Here is a 20,682-nt window from a genome sequence, read left to right on the forward strand (position 1 = left end):
CTTTCATTTCGTTTGCTTTTTTGTCTCTCTGTGAAAACCAAGTTTTATAAAAATAACTTGGGAATTGAGAAAGTGACTTAGATTCGTGCATTTCGTCATCTCAGAATCCAGGTGTGAAAATCATTTATTTCAGTTGTTGTTTTTTTTTTAAATATTAGAATTTGCACAGAAACCAAGTCAGAAACGTTCAGATTCAAAATGATTGTTCAGCCCTCCCTCCCCCAAGCCCTGCAGTGCCCTGCCTGTTACATCCTCACCTGCACAAAGTTGGGGGTTGGGGGGAGTGGCCCAATTCTTCATGCAGGGTGTTCTAGGAACGGATCACCGGGATGCCTGCTGACTTCTTGTGAAACGAACAGAAACTGCACTAGCTTCTTGAACTGGCACTTACTGCTAACAGTAGCATCTCAGCAATTTTAAGCCCTTAACTTAATTTTAAGTTAGCAAATGTGGTGGGGGTTTTTAATGCCTGGATGAGTAGGCTTGAGCCTGTGGACAACATTAGAACCAGCATCGTGATGGTCTGAGCTTCCTTGGCTGGCTTCTTTGAAGAAGCCTGGCTTGTCAGGGGCCATCCCTGACCTGGGGCAGGGGAGTCCCCACACAAACACAGAGACAGCGTGATGTCTAGAGCCATGTGCCAGGGCAGCTTCACACAGCCAGGCTGGAAATACCTCAGAGAGAGCTGAAGCCCTGGCCGTCGTGAGCCCAGCTGGCCCAGAGGAGGCTAGCTGAGCGTGGAGCGTGCCTTCCTTGGAGCACATGGGGCAGTTCCAGTCCTGGGGCAGATCAGCTGAATGGTGGGGGGTGGGGGGGAGGGGGGGGGGATAGATGGTCCAGGGGTAGGACGCATCTTCTGGGGAGTAGGAATTAAGAAAGTAAAGGCAGGGAGGTTAGAAAGGAGCATCTGGGGAGTCAGAAAGTCACCATTGGTGGGTGGTGTTCATGAGTCCCATTCCTGGGTCAGTTCAGTCTACCCAAACCACAGAATTCTGTGATGAGCTTCAGCATCTGATATATCCCAGCAGTGACACGGCTGCTTTTAAAGCATTCAAACCAGGCTCCATAGTGTTACGCACCAGTGCTCTTGGCCTTCCTTAATCAATAGAAATCAACCAGTGGCCAGACAAGAAATTCATACAAGGCTTTTCTTGGGGCCCCTGCTGCTGCAGAGGGGCAGGGGCCAGGTGGGGAACAAGAACAAGTAACAGGTGCCCTTGCTTGCGCACTCCTGAAGTAGAGAGAGGCTGAGCTGCTGCCTTGTGTGGGGTGAGGATAGTGGTGTGTCCAGGAGACGGGGCAGAGGGGTGGCTTAGGTGGCTTGCCCATCCCTCTGGTGGTGCTGTGTGCAGGGAGCCTGCGAAGAACCTGCTTTTGCTCCTGGCTCTTCAGAAGCGGCAGCTGGGCTTTTTGGTCTCTTTGTCTCTCGTGGTCCATAATCTGCCCCACTGAGCAGACACGCAGGTGTCATCAGACCCTGCAGTTTTTCGTTATTCGAGGAGTGGTGTGTCCAGGTGCAAGCCCTGCAGCAGAGCATCCCAGTCTCAGCCCATCTCACTGGGACCGCCCAGAGTTCACCGCTGCTGGAAGCCTGGCTGCTCTGCTCAGGGTCTCATGTGCAGCCCTGTTCTCCTTACACTTTCCAGTTCCTGAAGAGGCGTCTTTTCATGAGCTTCATTGTAATCACCTCACTGTTAAATTATAGCCAGGAATCGATTCGTGGGAAGGAGTTGAGCGATTCCTTCGCCGATGTTGTATCTAGTGACACTTGATAACAGATCTGAATCCCCTTTAACTTTGATCCCCTTTGATCAGGAGCTTCAGTCCCTCTTATTGCTTTGAGTTTGAAGATTTAATACCTATAGATAAGGAAGGCTTGGGGGGTTAATTAATTTATTATAATTGGAGGCTAATTACTTTACAGTATTGTGGTGGTTCTTGCCATATATTGACATGAATCAGCCATGGGTGTACATGTGTTCCCCCCATCCCGAACCACCCCCCACCTCCCTCCCCATCCCATCCCTCAGGGTTGTCCCAGAGCACCAGCTTTGAGTGCCCTGTTTCATGCATTGAACTTGGACTGGTCTATTTCACATATGGTGATACACGTTTCAATGGGAGGGTTGCTTTTTAGTTTTAAATGGTTTCAAGTTAGCATAGCCCTGCCTCTCCGTGGACTGTTCCTGTTTTATTTGCGCTTAGAGTGCCACCTTCTGTTGACGTTTCTTCTGACAGATGTGGTCACTGTATGGATAAAGGAAAACATCTTAGATGTAAAACTCAGCTCTAAAGGAAAGGTTTTGAGTAAAATGAGAGTACGATTTTAGCTGATTGCTAGCTACTTGCTGACTTCTTTATCAAAAAAAATTCAAACTGCTTGGTGGAAAATACTTGAGGAATTAAAGCTGCATTATTTTAAAATAGCAGAGCTTCCCTGGTAGCTCAGCTGGTAAAGAATCCACCTACAATGCAGAAGAAACCAGTTCTATCCTGGGTTGGGAAAATCTTCTGGAGAAGGGATAGGCTACCCACTCCAGTATTCTTGGGCTGCCCTGGGGGCTCAGACAGTAAAGAATCTGCCTGCAATGCAAGAGACTTGGCTTCAGATTCCTGGGTTGGGAAGATCCCCTGGAGGAGGGCATGACGACCTACTCTAGTATTCTTGCCTGGAGAATCCCATGGATAGAGGCACCTAGAGGGTTGTAGTCCATGGGGTCACAAAGAGTTGGACACAACTGAGAGACACAGCACAGCACATTGTAAAATTAATCATTTGTTACTGCTTATTGAACCCCCCGCACATGAACGATGGGTGTTACATGTATGTTTCAGATATGATGCCAAATGTCAGTATGTATTAAGATTTGTGCAAATAGTTGGCAGTTTCAAAATTGGGGTAGAATAAACGGCATGTGTTTTTTAGGGAGCAAAAGCAGAAATCACAGTAGGTCTCCCCCCAACCCACCCCACCCCCAGATCAGCCTGTGGTATTTATTGATTACAGAGTTGACAGCAATGAGGTAGGCAAACTGGATTCACCTAAATCTGCCAAAAATAAATTAAATCGGGTGTTTCTTTTAACTTTCCCATTGTGATAAATTTTTCCCAAAACGTTGGCCCCAGATGAGAGGGTGAGAACTCAGGTTAGAAGTGTTCCGCTTAATAGATTCTGATTCTGTTAAAATGCAGTGCTGTGGCTCTCGGGGGTCAGACAGCGTCCACTGGCACCTGTTAGCCGGCTCGGCTCGCCTCAGGTCTGAGTCCGGTGAGACGCTGGTCAGCGGTGTCCTTGGTGGCCCTCGGGCTCCTGGGGGTCGCGGTCGCCGCGCCCTGTCCCTGCCACACATCTTAAGGTGTCCTTTTCTCCCCGCAGGGACGCACTCAGGATCCAGCAGCTGCAGCAGCAGATCCGCCGGGAGCGCGAGGCCCGCGCGCGCCCCTCGCCGCCCGCGTCCCCGGAGCCCCCGGAGTCGCGCGCGGAGCCCATGAGCGCGCTGGCTGCCCGCCCCGCGCCCGCCATGCAGGCCTCCAGCTCCTTCAGCTACGCGCGCCCCAAGCAGTTCATTGCCGCCCAGAGCCTGAGCCCCAGCGCGCCCCGGTCCCCGGCGCCCGCGTCCCCGCCGACCTCTGAGCCCGAGTGGGGCGCGCTCCCGCCGCCGCCCCCGCCGCTCAGCCCGCCGGCGCTAGCCACAGGGCCCGACTTCTTCCCGCCGCCGCCGCCTCCTCCTCCACCCGGCCCGGGCCCCGCGCCCCGCGCCGCTCGCCCAGGCCCCGCGCCCGCAGCGCTGCTCCGCGCCCTGCTGCCCTCGCAGCCCGCCACCGCCACCACCGTCTCCACCGGGGTCTCCGCCCTCGGCCTGCCGCGCGCCGCCCCCGCTGCGTGAGTGCCCACCACCCCTTTGCACCGGTCTGCACGCGGTGGGGGTCCAGCTGCTGGGGGCCGAGGTCAGGGCTGGGTGCGCGCCGAGGGGAGGTTGCAGTCTCTGCGTGCGCTGGATCAGGAGGTGAACTCGCCCAAGCACACGTTTCCATCCGGGCAGTGGTTGGAGGGGACAGACCAGTTAGTGGCTACACTTGATGCAGATACGCGAGGCCCTGTCCCGGGCCTGGATGGGCCAGCCCCCCAACCCCATCTCTACAGGGTTCCATCGTCTTCTGCCAGATTCTCTGAATGGCTTTCCTTAGGTCACAGTGCTGACGTGGCAGCCCTCTAAAATCTAAGCTGGCAAAACAAACCCACGGGGAGGCGTCTGGCACGTCTTGAAGGGTAGTAAGAGCTGGCACTCACCCATCCACTGAGGAGGTCAGAACTGCGTGCTGGCCAAGGCCAGCGCAGAGCCACATCTCAACCCTCCCTGTTGGAATCCTGCTTCAGGGCTGGCAGGATCCCAGTACTCTTCAGAGAGAAAAGGAGACCCTAAGTGGGGTTTCCTATGGGAATAAAAGTGAGGGGACCCTAGAATTCGAGTTACACTCATTCACAGCAGGTTCCCACCCTGGGGTGGGCTTGTGGCTCCTTTGCGACGAGACTGCTGTTTGCCCTCCAGGTGTGTCTAGGAGTGCCTGCTAGGCGCGTCCTGCTTTCTTAGGCATTTTCTAAAGGCTGCCTGAGGAATTCTGTGATTGAGATCTGGCTGCTTCTCAGGTCCTTATGGGGAAAAGCTCAGTCAGGTGATTATAAATAGTCACATAAGGAGGGAAGCGAGGATGGTAGTGGTGTAATCACGGGCTTCCCAACCTCTGGCCTGAGCAATCCTTTGTCTCTTTCTTACGTGATACCCTTTGTCCTCTTACTATGAAAGCGCCATGAAGACACTTGCTCTTTGGAAGAAAAACTATGACACACCTAGACAGCGATTTTAAAAGCAAAGACATCATTTTACCAGCAGACGTCTGTCTAGTCAAAGCTGTGGTTTTTCCAATAGTCAGGTCGGATGTGAGAGCCAGACTATAGAGAAGACTGAGTGCCAAAGAATTGATGCTTTAGAACTGTGATTCTGGAAAAGACTCTGGAGAGTCCCTTGGACCAATCAATCCTAAAAGAAATCAGTCCTGAATATTCATTGGAAGGACTGATGCTGAAGCTGAAGCTCCAATACTTTAGTCACCTGATGCAAAGCACTGACTCATTGGAAAAGACCCTGATGCTGGGAAAGATTGAGGTCAGGAGAAGGGGACAACAGAGGATGAGATCGTTGGATGGCATCACCATCTCAATGGACATGAGTTTGAGCAAACTCTGGGAGATGGTGATGGACAGGGAAGCCTGGTACGCTGCAGTCAGTGGGGCTCAGAGTCTGACAGGACTCAGCAACTGAACAACAACAACATTTGTCGGTTGGAATTTGATGAAAGATGAGTCTACCACCACCTTGGACAAGGGGGCAGTGTCACACCTTTTACCATCTTAGGCAGAAATAGTAGTGTATTCTGATCTCCAACTTTGAAATTCCCTTGTATTCAACAGTTTTAAGGGCTCATCTCAAGTAACAGAAGTGCTTACCTCTTAGCAGCGTCTGTCATGGTTACTCATATGGAGTCATGGTATTCTATAATTATTAGCAGAGAGGAGACCAGCAGCTCCTGCAATTTTTTCAAAGCTAATGGGGACATCACTCTGATTTTATGGCTGTGGGGAGGTGGGCCCTCCGACACCATGTTCAATGGTGATCCCAGGCCTCCAGCTCTATGCCAGCCTAGAAGCCACAGTTGTGTGGTCACCCTTTTGTCTGCAACAAATTTCCTATTGCAAAATCACACACACTTAAAGAATTCTCTCTTTTGGTTTGATACATGTGACCTTTGGAACATTTTTTCCTCTGCAAAATTGTGGGATCACTGGTTTGCATTCTGAATTAAAAATGAAAAAGTAACTTTTTAGCCATCATAATAACTCAAGTAAATCCGTTCCGATTTGCCCAAGACTGGAGTGTCCCTTTCAGGGCTGCCATGACCAGTTGGCATCCTTGAATTTGTAGGAACTGCCCAACCCTGGTCGGTTGACTCTCTTCAGTTACTTGTTTATGTTCCGTGGGGCACTTGTAGTGATTGTAACAGCAGACTCGGCTTCACTTACCTGTTGTTTGTCTGGTTGGACAGCTTTGCCATGTGTGTCAAGTGCCCGTAAGTAGACTGATGACAAGTGACTCTGTGAAGTAGGAATCCGTTAGTTTGGTTGGTTTTTTGTTGTGCTTCTTTGCCTATCTGATACCAAAATCGTAGATGCAAATTTCAGATATCTCTATTTTATTTTTTTAGTGTTGCTTTTAATTTATATTAGAGTACAGCCAATTAACAATGTTGGGAGAATTTCAGATGGACAGCAAAGGGACTCAGCCATACGTATACATGTATCCAGTCTCCCCCAAACTCTCCTCTCATCCAGCCTGCCCTGTAACATTGAGCAGAGTCCCCTGTGCTATCCAGCAGGTCCTCGTTGGTTATCCATTTTACATGGCATCCGTTTTACATGGCCGTATGTGCATGTCCATCCCAATCCTTGTTTTGTGACTTGTGCAGTTTTCCTGCACAGCCACGAGAGGCAACAGTGAGTTCTCTTGACCAAGACTCAGAGCAGGCCCTGGGGGTGCAGGAGCTAACACAGTATTCAAAGCCAGACAGGCAGAGTGGTCACACCTGTACCCCCTTGGAACCAGAGGGCATAGACCATAGAATTCCTGGGGGGCAGTTTTGGATGCCAAGCTTGGTATGCCACTCATGTTGACATTAATTACTCTGTCTTCCCTCTGAAAAATGGGAGCTCATTCCTTTTGAGCCCTGGCCTGGGTTACCCCTCCAGGAGTGACATCAGTCCTCATTTAGGTGTAAGAAGAATCTCCCCTGCTGCCCATGTGCTCTCTCAGACCGTCGTGAACACAGACAGTGGTTGTGACTTCTGAGCACTGGCACAAGCCCCTCCCAGGTACTGAGTTCTCCACCTGGCAGTTGCCTGTCTCTTTTTTTGTAATTGAAGGATAATTGCGTTACAGAATTTTGTTGTTTTCTGTCAAATCTGAACATGAATCAGCCGTAAGTATACATATATTCCCTCCCTTTTGAACTTCCCTCCCATCTCCCACCCCGTCCTACCCCTCTAGGTTGATATAGAGCCCCTGTTGGAGTTTCCTGAGCCGTACAGCAAATCAGTTACCTCTATTTTCTTAATCATCATTTGCACTAATGGCTATTTTTGTTGTATTGTGTTTAGCATCGTCTTGTTCTCATCCGTAAAAGAGTAGCTTCTAAACAGTCTGTGGAGATGTGGTTTTGCATCTTATGTCTGGGCAACAGAGGGCCGGGCAGAGGGCAGAAGCAGCACCGGACCACGGAGGCAGGGAGGCTGGACGGCCTCCCCACAGCCCATGGCCTTCATGTGGGTCAGGATTTAGGGGATTTCTGTGGATCCAGTCCCTCCTCACTTTCCTTCCCGAGGTCGTGGGGTCACCGCCCTTCCCCAAGCTGATTACAGACACACTTGTCCAGCCAGCGGAGCGTCTCCAGTGGAGGCAGTTCCTACCCCAAGCACGCGAGCACTGTTCACTGGGGCCGGTGGTCGTGCTGTCGCTGGCGCACACGCGGGGCAGGGCCGTGTGCACGCCAGGTCAGCACCCCGGGCGGGCGGGGCTGTTACTGGCTCCCGGGCGCGGTGAAGAGTGCTGGTTTGGGTAACTTTGAAGAGATGTCTTAACTTTTAATTGTACAAACCATTGTGAAGGGAAAGCATCTCTGTCAGCAGACACGTTTTTATTCCTGAGGAGTGGCTCTTTGCTCCTCGGAAGTCGATGGGTGCCACATTGGGGGCAGATGCTGCATCCTGCTTTTTCCCTGACCTTAGAGCCTCAGCCTTAGTCTGTGCTCAGGTTTTAACATAATTTCTTAGTGTTTGCCAAATCAGGTTAGTAATTAGTCCAAACGAGATAGTCTCAGACAAACAGGTTCCCTGTTAAACGGAGAGGGTGCTCCGCCAACCCCCCGGGCTGGCTCTTGCCGCCCCTCTATGATAAAGTCCTCCCAGTCCAGCTCCACCTGGACCCTCCCCTCCTGTTGCCTGGCAGCACCACCTCCCCACCGCCACTGCAGGAGCCGATTTTCGCAAGAATAGTGGCTTAAGGCTGATGCACAGTCTGCTCTGGTGCCTGGAATGGAGCAAGGCCCCAACCAGCGGGTTGGCAGGAGTGTTGGCAGGCTCCAGGGGCTCCACACAGCATTCTAGGGTCCTCTTCCATTCATCCCTCCTCCATCCCCTCCCGGCCTGCATCCATTCCTGTCCCACCTAGAATTCCTGCCGCAAGGTGTGTTCTGTGATTTAGATTTATTCTCTAGCTTCAGCATTAGTCCGTCTTTTCAATGAATAGTCACGGTTGATGCCCAAAGTCACACCCTGTCGTGGCAGAAACCCAGGTCTGCATACAGACGGTGCCACATGTTGCTGCTGCCTCTTCTACCTCGGTGTTCATCTCACCCCATGACACGCCAGCGTGTGCCAGCGGTTGTGTCTGTGTCACTGGTCCACACCCAGCAGGAGGCGTGTGGGCCCAGGGTGGACAGCCCGCCCGAGCCCCCCAGTACTGGGCTGGGTGTGCCTGCTGGACCAAACCCTGACCCTGCCTCTGCTGTGTGCTCTCCCGCAGGGGGCTTCCCAAGAAGGCCAGCAGACCTGCCAGGATGGCCTCCGATGAGGAGATCCAGGGCTCCAAGGATGCGGTCATCCAGGACCTGGAACGCAAGCTGCGCTTCAAGGAGGACCTGCTGAACAACGGGCAGCCGGTAGGGGGCAGTAGAGGGCGGGGACATGATGAGCAGGGGCAGTCCCTGGAGCCAGCCCTCACCAGCCTTAGGGCTGGAGCCTCATTCTCACGCCTGGTGTAGCCCCCCCCCCAGCCCCCACGCGCCTCTCCGGGTTGATGTTAGCCTGTGGAGGGGAGAACATCAGGGGAGGCTTTGCTGCCTCCTTCCATGAACCATTCCTGGGGGCTGGGGGGAATACGGCAGCTTGGAGGTAGAGGGGGCAGGAAGGCTGAGGCCACAGCTCAGCGAGGACCTCCAACACTACAGAGAAAAGGGACGGTATACAGCCACACTGCCCCGATCACACCCGAGCTTGTCCTGCTTGGAAGCTAAGCAGGGTTGGGCTTGGTGAGCCCTTGGGTGGGAGGCAGAGAGAGGGAACCCGTCCCACTGGAGGGTAGAGCTGGGGGCTGTGGCCCATGGTCTGTCTCTGCCCAGAGGCAGTGGATGGGAACTCAGTTCTGGGCTCTGTGCCCTGCCCTGCCCTGCTTCTGCAGAGAAGGCCGCACACCTTAGGAGACCATGCCAATCTGGTCTAGACTCTCCAGGTGCGGGTTCCTTTACCACGCTTGTCCTGGTCTGTCAGGGCAGCTCAGCTCAGTTCTGGAAGGGAGTGGTCACTGTTCCGAGGCTGCGGGTTGTAGATAGACGAGGAGACAGTCCACACAGGTGCCTCCTCCATGGGCGCAGTGCTTCCTTGTCAGGTATTGGCTTATTTCCTGGGCTCACTGCCCCTCATCACGTCCGAGTTCCTGAAGGGCATAGGCAAACGAGTCTAGGAAATGAGATTTCTTAGGTGGGGGCCAGTGACCCATGTGGTTTACTTGGGGCATTGGCCTGGCTCTTCAGTAGAAGCAGAGAGGGGCCTCTTGTGTAAAGTCTCCCTCAGCACCTTCTCCAGAGGGGAAAGCCTGCGTGCTGACTCTGTTTTCTAGGAACTGCAGTTATCCCGCCCTGATAGATAAAGATGTGAGCACAGACTGCTTGGGTTGGGAGGCTGGGGCCCAGAGGAGGGGGTTGGGTACTGATCTTAGTTACTGGGGCTGAGGAAGACTGACATGCTAAAGAGACCTCACGTTACTCACCTCACTGAGATTTTCACACAGGGGAAATATCTTCTCCCTGAAACAAGTGGTTGCATGTGCAAATGAACACATTCTGGAAGTTTTCCCTGGCTCTGTCAACCAGAGCCTTTGAAAGATTAAAACAATGACTTATGGGATCTTTCTCAAGCCAGGTAAAGGCTTTTTCAAGGTTTTTTTGTTTATTTGTTTAAATATTCCTTATGAATATCTCTTGGTTTAAGAGAATAGATTTCTATAAGCTATTATTATTACACTACATGTATTTATATTTGTTACATATATATGTCATATATCTCTTTTGCATAGACATATATATTATTTGTATTTGTTCAGCAATGAATGACATTTCCAGTATTTTCCGTACATTTCCACATTTGAGAATTTTAAAAGGACAAGTAAGGTTTCTGTTCTTAGAAAATGTGACTGTCAAACAGCTTTTTCCTGATGCTGCACGTGACTCTGTCCGCATTTCTGGCGTCTTCATATATGGACTTTATTCACACGGCGCAGCGAGTGGTTCCGAAACACAGCAGTGAGTGAGTCTGGCTGCTGGCGGTGGCAAGTGTGTCTGACGTGGGCCTGAATATCGAGTGATGCTTCCACTCCAGAGGAATGGGGTGGCTCCAGGCCGCCCTCCCCAAATATTAGGAAGGCTTTTTACGAGAGCAGGCGTTTAAAAAGGTAAATAAAACTGTCTGAAAACTGAATCCATGATTTTTTAACTCATGTGAGAAAATTAAACAACAGCATGTGGACGAGCTGCCCTGTGCCACAGATGCCTTCCTCCACCTCCTCATCCTCAGCCCCTTTTTCCCAAAACAAGGTCATTGGAACTTCAGTTCTGTTTGCCATTTGGCATGTGTCCTGCTTCTCTTCCCGGTTTCCGCTGGGACTAAAACCAGCAATTACTGGAAAGCAGCGGTTTACCCAGCATATTTTCCTGATTAGAGAGTTTCTAGGAGAGTCTGTGTCTAGATTCAGAAGTTTGGAAGCTCATCTGAAATAACTTACACATTTTTTTAAATTTTTATTTTGCGTTACTAATTATTCTCTATTTTGAATCAAAAGCTTGTTTTTAAAATGCCCCAATGAATGGGCTGATGATTGTTTTGGAGCCAGCACTCAAGGGCACCCATCAGCCCATCAGACCAAACATAAGTGGGCCTTTTGGTTTGTGTTCAGCCCAAAGCCCTGGTCACTGAATGCAGGAGCCTCACCACCTTCGCTGGGAGCAGTCTCCCCTTAGGCTCAAGGCCGTGGGTGTCAGGTCAGCAGGCCACTTCCAGCCCCTCTTCTAGGTCAGCGTGTGCAGCCAGCCTTCACGACTTCCTGTGTTTGCCTGCATTCACCCCCGTGCCTGGCCCCGCAGAAGAGCTCTCGAAGCAGCACTGCCCACCAGCCTCGGACTCCCTTCCCAGGCTCAGAGCTGTTCTGAAGCCTGTGATAGCTATGACCTTACACGTCCTGTAGAAAACATCTTGTTACGTAAAGGTCTTTGTCTTCATATTTATCATTAGGCATAAATACGGGACACGCGCTTTTAGGTGACTTCTGCCCTGTTGCTTGCTGTGCTCACCTTCAGTCTGCTCTGTTAGCTGATGGCTCTCAGAATGGGTCACCCTACTCTCAGCACAGGGTCAGGACTGGAGGGGCAGTGGGAGCAGGTGAACACAGGGAGCAGAGGGTTCCTGTCTGCACAGGCGTCCGGAGGTGGAGAGGAGCAGTCCCAGAGAACCACAGACCCGTTTGTTCTTTGCATTCGTGTTCTCATGGCACGGCAGCAGTGTGATTTTTCTGACTCATGTGGCTTCTTTGCTTAGAGGTTGACCTACGAAGAAAGGATGGCTCGGCGGCTGCTGGGTGCCGACAGTGCGACTGTCTTCAACGTCCAGGAGCCAGAAGAGGAGGCGGCCAACCAGGTACGCGATCCTCCCAGCTTCCCGGGAGAGCAGAGTGTTCTCCGCCCGCCACCCCCAGCCTCTCTGGGGACCCGGTCCTGGCGCCAGCTCTGTGCAGAACCGAGGGTGGGTCTCAGGCTGCCTCTGGCCAGCGGCTAGTGAGCGTGCCCTGTGTTGAGGGGGTGATGGAGTTATTTCCGTCGATGGCACCTGTCCTTTTTGTCTTATCCATTAGTTTCTCTTCTTTCAAGTATCTTTCTGATTTCCCTGTCCTGTGCTGTAATGCAAAACAGGCTTGTGTGGAGGAACACACGTTCACTGAAATTATGTGAAATCACTCATGACTATTTTCAACTACGTTCTTAATATCTCATCCAGGTGAAGTATCTATGTACAGAAAAGAATGTTTTTCTTCACAAATGTAGTTAAAAACCAGCATTGAGCAGGGAATCTGCTTTGTCCCCTGCTAACACCAGAATCCTTCATGGATTTGCTGTGAGCTGATTATCATCTCCACTGGTTCTGTTTAGAGTCTCCTTATATACTGAATAGTTTTAAGATAAAAGAAAACTTTAGGACACAAGTTTAAAGGATCACGTAAACTCTTCCTCCTGTCTATTGAGAAATGGATCAGCCTCCAAAATCTTTTAGTTTTTCTGTGTTAAATATTGCTCCCACCAGAGTTTCCCTTAAAGCTAGAAATCTGGTTGGATTCTTGCCGCTTCTCTTACTGGGCTTCACTACTCCTTTTCTGCTGTTTCAGGACCCCTGGCCATCTCGCACTTCTGTAGAGAGCCCTCTGGACGGTCAAAAGGTCGCCTTCACCTCTCTTCTCCTCCCAGTCCTTCCGTGTCCGCTTTCTGTGTTCTCCCTCATGTTCCTGTGTGTCTGTACTTCCTGCCACACGTTCGTTACTGATACACTCACCACGTCTGTTTTCATTCAGTATCAGATGCACAGAGTTACTGCAGTGTGATTTGTCACGTCATTTATTTACAGACTTAAATTTTATTCTGTCTTTTATGAACGCTCTGAATTTTAAATCGTGAGAAGTTTCCCATTTGTTAAAAGTTTTCTAGGAGAAAAAAGAGCTAATTCTTAAACTGATTAATTTGATAATAGTTAGACAAAGCAACTTGAGTATTTCCTGCAGTTTTATGCATACTGCTGAATTTCTTCCTTCAAGCCAACAGACTTTTTTGGGTTTGGGGGCGTGCCATGTGGCGTGTGACATCTTAGCTCGAACCCTGCCCCCCACTGATAGTGCCAAGTCTTAACCACTGGGCGCCAGGGAAGCCCCACGCCAGACTGTTTGTTAAAGAGTGAGTAAGAGGAAGCCTTGTTTGAAACAACCTTTCATTTAATATTAAATAGAGAATGTCTCATAATGGGCTGCCTTTTCTTTTCTATACTTCATGAGCAAGAGGTCTCTTGGTACCCCTTCATTACCAGAGGATGCTGGCGGGCACTTGATGCCTATTTTTTTAACCACATATTAGACTGGACTGTCAGACCTCTTTTTCTTTTAAAGAAGGTGGAGAATGGTTGCCCAGAGCTGGGGAGCTGAGGGAAAGTTGGAAGCTGGGTGGGGAGGATTGTCAGAAGGGAGTAAGGCAGCATGTCTCCATCACTGCTGGAGAAAAGGCCAAGTGAGCCTCAGCTGCCCATCTGGGAGGCGCCCTCCCTCAGACAGGGATGGGTCAGCGTGGCGTCAGTGCTTAACCCTTATGAGCAGTTTAGGAGGAACTGTTGCCTTTTTTGTTCCTTCTCCCCGTTCTAAGAAAGAAGAGAAAGAAACTCATTCTGCTAGTTGTGTGGCTGCGGTGTTTTTCGGTTGATAGGACTTGAGGATGGTTTGAAACAGTACATGTCCTTCCCGGCGTTCTTTGTCTCATGTGGGAGTGACTGGAGTGCAGACTCATTGAGTTCTGTAGTAAACACGTCGCTGTCCTCTGGGAGCCTGACTGGAGAGGGGCTGAGTCCGGCGGGGCAGTGTGTACCACGAGGGGCCCAGTCGGTGACGCAGCCCCTCCGTCTGACTCAGGAGTACAAGGTCTCCAGCTGCGAGCAGAGGCTCATCAGTGAAATCGAGTACCGGCTGGAGCGGTCCCCCGTGGAGGAGTCAGGGGACGAGGCACCCTTCGGGGACACGTCTGTGGAGAGCGGAGTGGCCCCCTTCTTTGAGGTGAAGCTGAAGCATTACAAGATCTTTGAGGGTATGCCTGCGACGTTCACATGCAGAGTGGCCGGCAACCCAAAGCCCAAGGTGAGTGGAGACACAGCCTCTTCAGAGCTGCGTGCCCTGAGCTTGGGTCTGGCTTCCAGCCTGCAGGGTGCGTGGTAGGAGGACAAGTGCCGGAATTGAAACTGTGAAAGTGTCAGTCACTCAATCGTGTCCTACTGTTTGTGACCCCATGGACTGTAGCCTGCCAGGCTCCTCTGTCTGTGCGATTCTCCAGGCAGGAATACTGGAGTGGGTTACCATACCCTCCTCCAGGGGATCTTCCCGACCCAGGGATTGAACCCACATCTCCCGCATTGCAGGCAGATTCTTTACCGTCTGAGCCACCAGGGAAGCCCCTAGACTAGGACAGGATTGAACAGAATAGGGTAGGATAGAATGGGACCTTAGAGAACAGGACAGATAGACTAGGAGAGTAACTGGCAAGGAGCGCCTCATACCCTCCCGTCTCTCACTCACATGGAGTCACTCTTGTGACACCCAGGGTGCAGGGTTAGGGTCAGGCTCAGCTCCAGCAGGTTGACAAGCTTTCCCAAGGCCAGAGGGCTGTGGCAGCCAGGCCTGAACTTAAACCCCACCTGTGCTCTGTACTGTACAGAGGAGCGAAGCTGCCACTACCCATGGGAATCATGTTTAATCCACAAAGCCAAGGCCTCCTGTGTATACAGAGGCAGAGGGGGCAGGAGTACCACAGCAGGGGCTGGCCCAGCCAGAGCCCTGTCCTACAGGCACACGGGGACACCGGGTGGCAGGTGGCCCTCTCTTTAGACAGAGACTAGGATCACCGCTCACGGCCCCACGGAACAGCACACAGGACTGCACTTTTCCCTAGAACTGGAGAGAAGACAGTAAGAGGCACAGTGAGAAGCGGAAGCTCCACCTTGACACTCTCCCAGGATATTCTGCCCTCGACAGGCTTGTTCCCTTGAAACATGAGAAGACTGAAGCGGAGTTCTAGTTCACACTGTTTTTATCTCAGAGCAGTCTTGGTAGAATGTTGGCGCTGTCTCTTAATTTGGGCTTCCCTGGTGGCTTGGATGGTAAAGAGTCCACCTACAATGCGGGAGACCTGGGTTCATTCCCTGGGTCAGGAAGATCCCCTGAAGGAGAGCATGGCAGCCCACTCCAGTCCTTTTGCCTGGAGAATCCCCATGGACAGAGAAGCCTGGCAGACTGCAGTCCATGGAGTCGAGAATAGTCAGACATGACCGAGCAGCTCAGCACAATACGTCTCTTAATTCTCTCTTGAAAGTTGTCTACTAAGTATAATACAGGTGAAAAATAGAATTAAAGGGGAAAAAAGAATTCTAAAGAACTGGCATAGCAGCAAGAATGTGAAAGGGATAAATTATATACTGATCAGAGTCTCTTTGTTCCAGGAAGTAATCCAACCAGTAAGAGCATGATAATTATGAAGTGTCAGCCTGTAGGTAACTTAGCTTTTAGAACTGAAAGTTACTAGTCTGTTTCTATGGTGAACTTTTAGGTTCTGGAGACTGGTAATATTGGTAACATAGTTTCCATAGAAACTAGGGAGGGAAGAGCTGCAGCTCCCAGACCCTGGTTGTTGGTGCACTTACTTCGTGTAGTCTGTTTCTAGCCTTTTCCTGTCTTAGACATGGAAGCTTTAAGAACGGTTTTTCAGATTCAGAGGCTTTGACAGGAGTATCAGTGAAAGGCCAGCTGCCGTCTCACCTTGCCAGGTGATGCACATGCAGGAGCAAGGTCATTTACGGCAGGCTCTGAAGTAGGTTTCCTCTGCTGGGAATCAGTTAGGAGTGCCCTGGGCTGCAGAGAACGGAGGGGACCGCATCCTGCTTAAAAAGCGAGGAGGTCGTTTCCTCCGACCGACACAGTGTACTGACTGTGTTGGGGCTGCGGCTCTGTGACCATCACTGTGGCCTCTCTTCTGCTGTGAAGTTCATGACCAGCTCAGATATAACCACCAAAACGTGAGAAACAGATGACCTGGGATCTTGCTTAAAGGTGAGAGAGGGGAGGAGGAACCTGTAAAAGAGATGGTTTGACCATTTAGAACATTTCTATCTAATCAAGATGTACTTTTATTGTATTTTTCACAATGTTCTATCACTCCAAGTATTATTTGAAAATTAGTACGTTTAAATACTGCTGTGTTTAACATAGTGGGGAGAGCTGGTGGACTGTAACCTTCAACCCTGTGCCCCCCACCTGCGCCCCCCACCCCGCCCTCTCACCCTGTTCTGTTTGTCTGACACAGACGAATTGACTGGACTTCAGGGTCAGGTTTTTTTCATCTTGAGATAATGCTTTTACCTTTACAAGTAATACATGTTCACTTAGGACATTTGAAAACAGAAGCAAAAAGAAAACTGTGATGCCAGCTGAGAAGTCATCACTGTCTTCCATGTAAATAATGAATGAATGTAAATGCCGCTTATGTATGTCTTTTATATATATATATATTTATTAATAATTTAATATATTATCAATATATCTTATTTTAATATTATTTTAATTTATTATTTAAAATATACATTTTTCTTACTTTATTATTTGGCGGCACCATGTCTTAACTGCAACATGCAGGCTCTGTGATCTTAGCTGGGGCAAGTGGAATCTAGTTCCCTGACCAAGGATTGAACCTGGGCCTCCTACACTAGGAGCAAGGAGTCTTAGCTACTGGCCCACCAGGGAAATCCCTGTACATCTTCTAAAAAGAAAGAGAATGTGTGATTTCTGAAGCTAGAATAGAACTAGCCTGTTTGCTGTCTCCCCTTGTCCCTTGGAAGTCAAGGTCTTGCCCAGGTGTCCTGTTCCGTCGCAGGAGCTCAGAGCAGCCCCCCACCCCCTCTACACACACAGGCCTCACCTTCTCTCTGCCTCCTCCCACAGATTTACTGGTTTAAGGATGGAAAGCAGATCTCCCCCAAGAACGATCACTACAGCATCCGCAGCGACCCCAGCGGGACCTGCTCCCTGCACACCGCGGCCTCCACGCTGGAGGACGACGGCAATTACACAGTCATGGCCGCGAACCCTCAGGTGGGAAGCGTGGGTGGCCCTGGCTCTGCTCTGCACTGGTGCGGTCCCCGGAGGCGGCTCGCCTGGTGGGGCACTGGTCCCACACGTCCTCTGTCCAGCTTGGTTTCCCAGCAGAGAGATTTCCTTTCCTGAGTGTTTGTTTACTCCATTAGACGTTTGTGTGCATGATGCACAGATGCGCACCATTTATTTCCACAATGTCAAGAGACTGCTGTGCACACCTCTCCTGGGGTGTGGGGCTGCCGTTCAAGGGAGGACGAGGTCCCGAGACAGAAGATGAGCCAGTAAATAGATGCACAAACCACATGATTCCATGTAGAATAACATTCCCAGGAGAGGGGAGTGAGGGGTATGTGTAGGATGTGGTAGGAAGACTCAAAAATTAAATATTTAGAAGAAATACACACACACTTAATTCAGTGGAATTTAAATAACCTATAAGTAGACAAATTATAATTTTGATAGAATATAAATAGAACACTCGGGATTTGGGTTTGTTTTCTCTTGTATTGGCCTTTAGATTTAGGGTCAAAAAAGTAATTGACTACTTAAAATTTAGTAGGCAGCTACTGGCTACCAGGTTCCAATTCAAGCCTGCAAATTCTTTTTTAGAGAATATCTTGTATATGTTAGGAACTGTACTGGATCCACAGACATGTGTAAGAAGTGGTTTTGTGCCTTAAACACTTGACAGGGTACTTTACAAAGTCTACAGAAAGCACATAGTCAGTCGTGTCCGGATCTTTGCGACCCCATGGACTACACAGTCCATGGAATTCTCCAGGCCAAAATACTGGAGTGGGTAGCCTTTCCCTTCTCCAGAGGATCTTCCCAACCCAGGAATCGAGCCAGGGTCTACCTGCATTGCAGGCAGATTCTTTACCAATTAAGCTATCAAGGAAGCCTGTAAATAACACAGTCTTTTAAAAAAGAAAGCTAACAGTTTTATTAGGTAACTGATGGAGATAGCTCACAAGTCATCCTTTTTAAAAAAAAAATCTCTGATCTATTTGTATCATTCTGTATTTCATTTCTTTTGAAAGAAATGCTAAGTGTTACTAAATGATCCAGGTACTTTTAGCAGCCCTTGCACACTTCTACGAGTGCATACAGTGTTGCAAACAGTGTTATCCTTTCCTAAGGTTACACTGTCACTTAAAAATACCTTACTGCAGCAGTGTTAAAATTAGACTGAACTGAGGTCCCACAGATTTCACCACAACCAGGGTGTGATCTGGGACAGCAATGGGGCTTAGCTAAAGATCCACCCCCTCCCACCACCACCACCACAGCCTGGCTGGCGGGAGCCACACCAGGGCCAGGAGGAGGCCCCCACCCTCAACCTGGGGCCCTGAGCTCTGCTGCCTCAGCGAAGAGCCGGCCACGCCCTATAGATCACCTCCTCTGATTCTTCATGCTTTACCTCTTGGAGACAAAGAGATGGGGAGTGACCATTTACATCAGGGCACCAGAAGCCCACTTTTCCTTTTTAGTCTGTTTATTTGGCTGTGCTTGGTCTATTTGAGGCATGCAGGGTGATGGAGCTTAGATGCAGTGTGCAGAATCTTGGTTGTGGCATGTGGGATCTGGTTCCCTGATCAGGGATGGAACCCAGGCCCCTGCATTGGGAGCGCAGAGTCTCAGCCCCTGGCCACAGCGAAGTCCTGAGCCCAGCTTTCCTGACAGTGTCCTACGAGTAGCCACGAGAGGGGGCGAGAAGCACAGAGGGAGGCGAACATGGCCAGCAGTTTATTTCATAGAAGACTTTCCCACCTGCTTGGTCTTCGGGAAGAAGAGGCATGTGAGGCGTTGTTGACAGGTTTCCACCAGAGAGCATCCCTGCCTGGCGGCTCCCAGGAGACAAGCAGCCGAGGGGTTAGCGAGGTCAGGAGGGGCTGCGCCATGTCCCCCTGTCCCACACTGGGACCGCAGGCCCCGCCTCTGCTGAGTCTCACGCCTCCTGAAGTCACGGCAGAATGCAGACCCAGATGTTTGGCTTTGCTCTTCTGCGTTGCTAGGTCCCTGGTCCTACCCGGGGCTGGAATGGCCGTTGTGGTTTGTGCTTTCTCCAGCTGTGCTGTGTGTCCAAGTGGCTGGCTGTCCTGAGCCCTGGGCCCTCAGTTAGACTCTGTGAGCAAGGACAGGCAGATGCTGTTTGCACAGCAGGTGAAGAACCAGCCTTGCCAGGCATCACGTGCTCCTCATGGTTCTGGGCATCTTGCCCAGAACCACCTTCAGAGTTCACACTTGGGACTTGTGTCAGCTTTCAGCCGAGGACTTGGTAGGAACAGAAGAGCTGTGGGCAGCAGAGTTAACACTCAAAAGACTGGCTTGTTGATGGACTCTGTTTCAGCGTTAGAGGGTTTCCTGGCTCCTTCCAAGCTTCACTTCACGCATTCACTTCTGTTATTCCTTCATGTGTTAATAAGACAGTTAAAAGTGAACAGAGAGCATTGAGGGGGCCCAGAGCCTGTGATGAAGCAGCAGAGCAGAAAGTAGGGAAACCCTGTCCTGAGAACAAGGGGCACTATCTGTGTGCACGCACAGCTCTTGTCCTCAAGCTCCGGAAAGAACCACGGGGCTTCCACGTCCACCTGTTAGACCAGCCGTGGTGACTCCTCAGCTGTGCTATCTGTAACAGGCTCTCCTAGGCACGTGCACCTACTCAAGTACACGGGGGATGGGTCAGTGTGATTCTCAGATGTGAGGCTGTGTCGGGGAGTCCCCGGGTGTGCCAGGGTCAGCATGGGAGCACTCCTGTCACATGGCCAGAACCTGAGACGCAGTTGGTGCAGGGCGGGAGTCGTTCCCTCCCGAAGCACGCTGCACGGTACTCGGGGGTGTGGTGGCCTCAGTGAAGGAGGGTTCTTCCTCGTGGTTCAGAGCCATGCGAGCTGTGTGTTCCCAGCAGCTGTTCCTCCTGGGGCCTCCTCACCCTCCTGTCTGCACTGTTAGTGTGAGTCCGTGCCTTTCCTGGGGCCTGGGGCCTGACGTGCAGGCTGTGTGGAGACGTGCAGGGCCCCTCCCTGCACCCGGCTGTGGCACCTCCTTCCGTGTCCCCCGCAAGCTTCCTCTCCCCTCTCAGCCCACTCCCAGGGGAACTCAGAAGGCAGTTGCGAACGCATGCGACCCTCAGCTCTGGCCTCCCGTATGTAGGCCACTTGGGATGACTGTGGGGCTCAGTGGTCAACCGTGACATGAGCGCACACGGGGCTGCCCTTCAGCTGGGAGCTCAAATTCACTGAGGACAAGAATGAATGATTAGTCCGCTTCTCAGGTTCCTGCCCTGGCTCCTCCCTTTCGGTCGTCGTCAGAGTTTAGAAGTCCATCCCCTCGTGTTCCTGGGCCTTGAGAGGAGCAAGTGGAGGAGAGAATCTGCTTTGTTGCTCTGCCAGCCACAGGGAGAAAGAGGAGCCTGGGCCAGGAAGCTGCAGCCCCTGGGTCCTTTGTTCCTGTAGTCGGGCCCCTCAGCACCGCTGCATGCCCCTAGGACAGCACACGTCAGGCTTTCTGCTGACAGATACAGTAGAGCGTGCCGCCATGCTTTGTCACCACTTTAGACGGGGTATAAGCAACAAAAACGTTGACTCGTGTTTTATACCTGAAACTAATGTTAAGTCCACTGTATTTCAGATGAGATTGG

General features: G+C 51.0%; 1 protein-coding gene across 12 annotated transcripts in view; it reads left to right on the top strand.

Annotated features, from left to right (window-relative positions):
• PALLD (palladin, cytoskeletal associated protein) overlaps positions 1-20,682 on the top strand; it is a 369,615-nt gene that overhangs the window by 334,693 nt on the left and 14,240 nt on the right. For 6 of the 12 annotated variants that reach the window (XM_055577607.1, XM_055577609.1, XM_055577610.1 and 3 more), the window contains 6 exons: positions 3,377-3,883; positions 8,634-8,769; positions 11,696-11,794; positions 12,537-12,587; positions 13,818-14,039; positions 16,890-17,039. In XM_055577607.1, the coding sequence (XP_055433582.1) occupies positions 3,377-3,883; positions 8,634-8,769; positions 11,696-11,794; positions 12,537-12,587; positions 13,818-14,039; positions 16,890-17,039 (1,165 nt within the window). The remainder of the gene's footprint in view (positions 1-3,376; positions 3,884-8,633; positions 8,770-11,695; positions 11,795-12,536; positions 12,588-13,817; positions 14,040-16,889; positions 17,040-20,682) is intronic. The other 6 variants (XM_055577611.1, XM_055577617.1, XM_055577616.1 and 3 more) reach the window with 3 other exon arrangements.

This window comes from Bubalus kerabau, chromosome 4, assembly GCF_029407905.1.
Source record: "Bubalus kerabau isolate K-KA32 ecotype Philippines breed swamp buffalo chromosome 4, PCC_UOA_SB_1v2, whole genome shotgun sequence".
NCBI classification, from domain to species: Eukaryota; Metazoa; Chordata; class Mammalia; order Artiodactyla; family Bovidae; genus Bubalus; species Bubalus kerabau.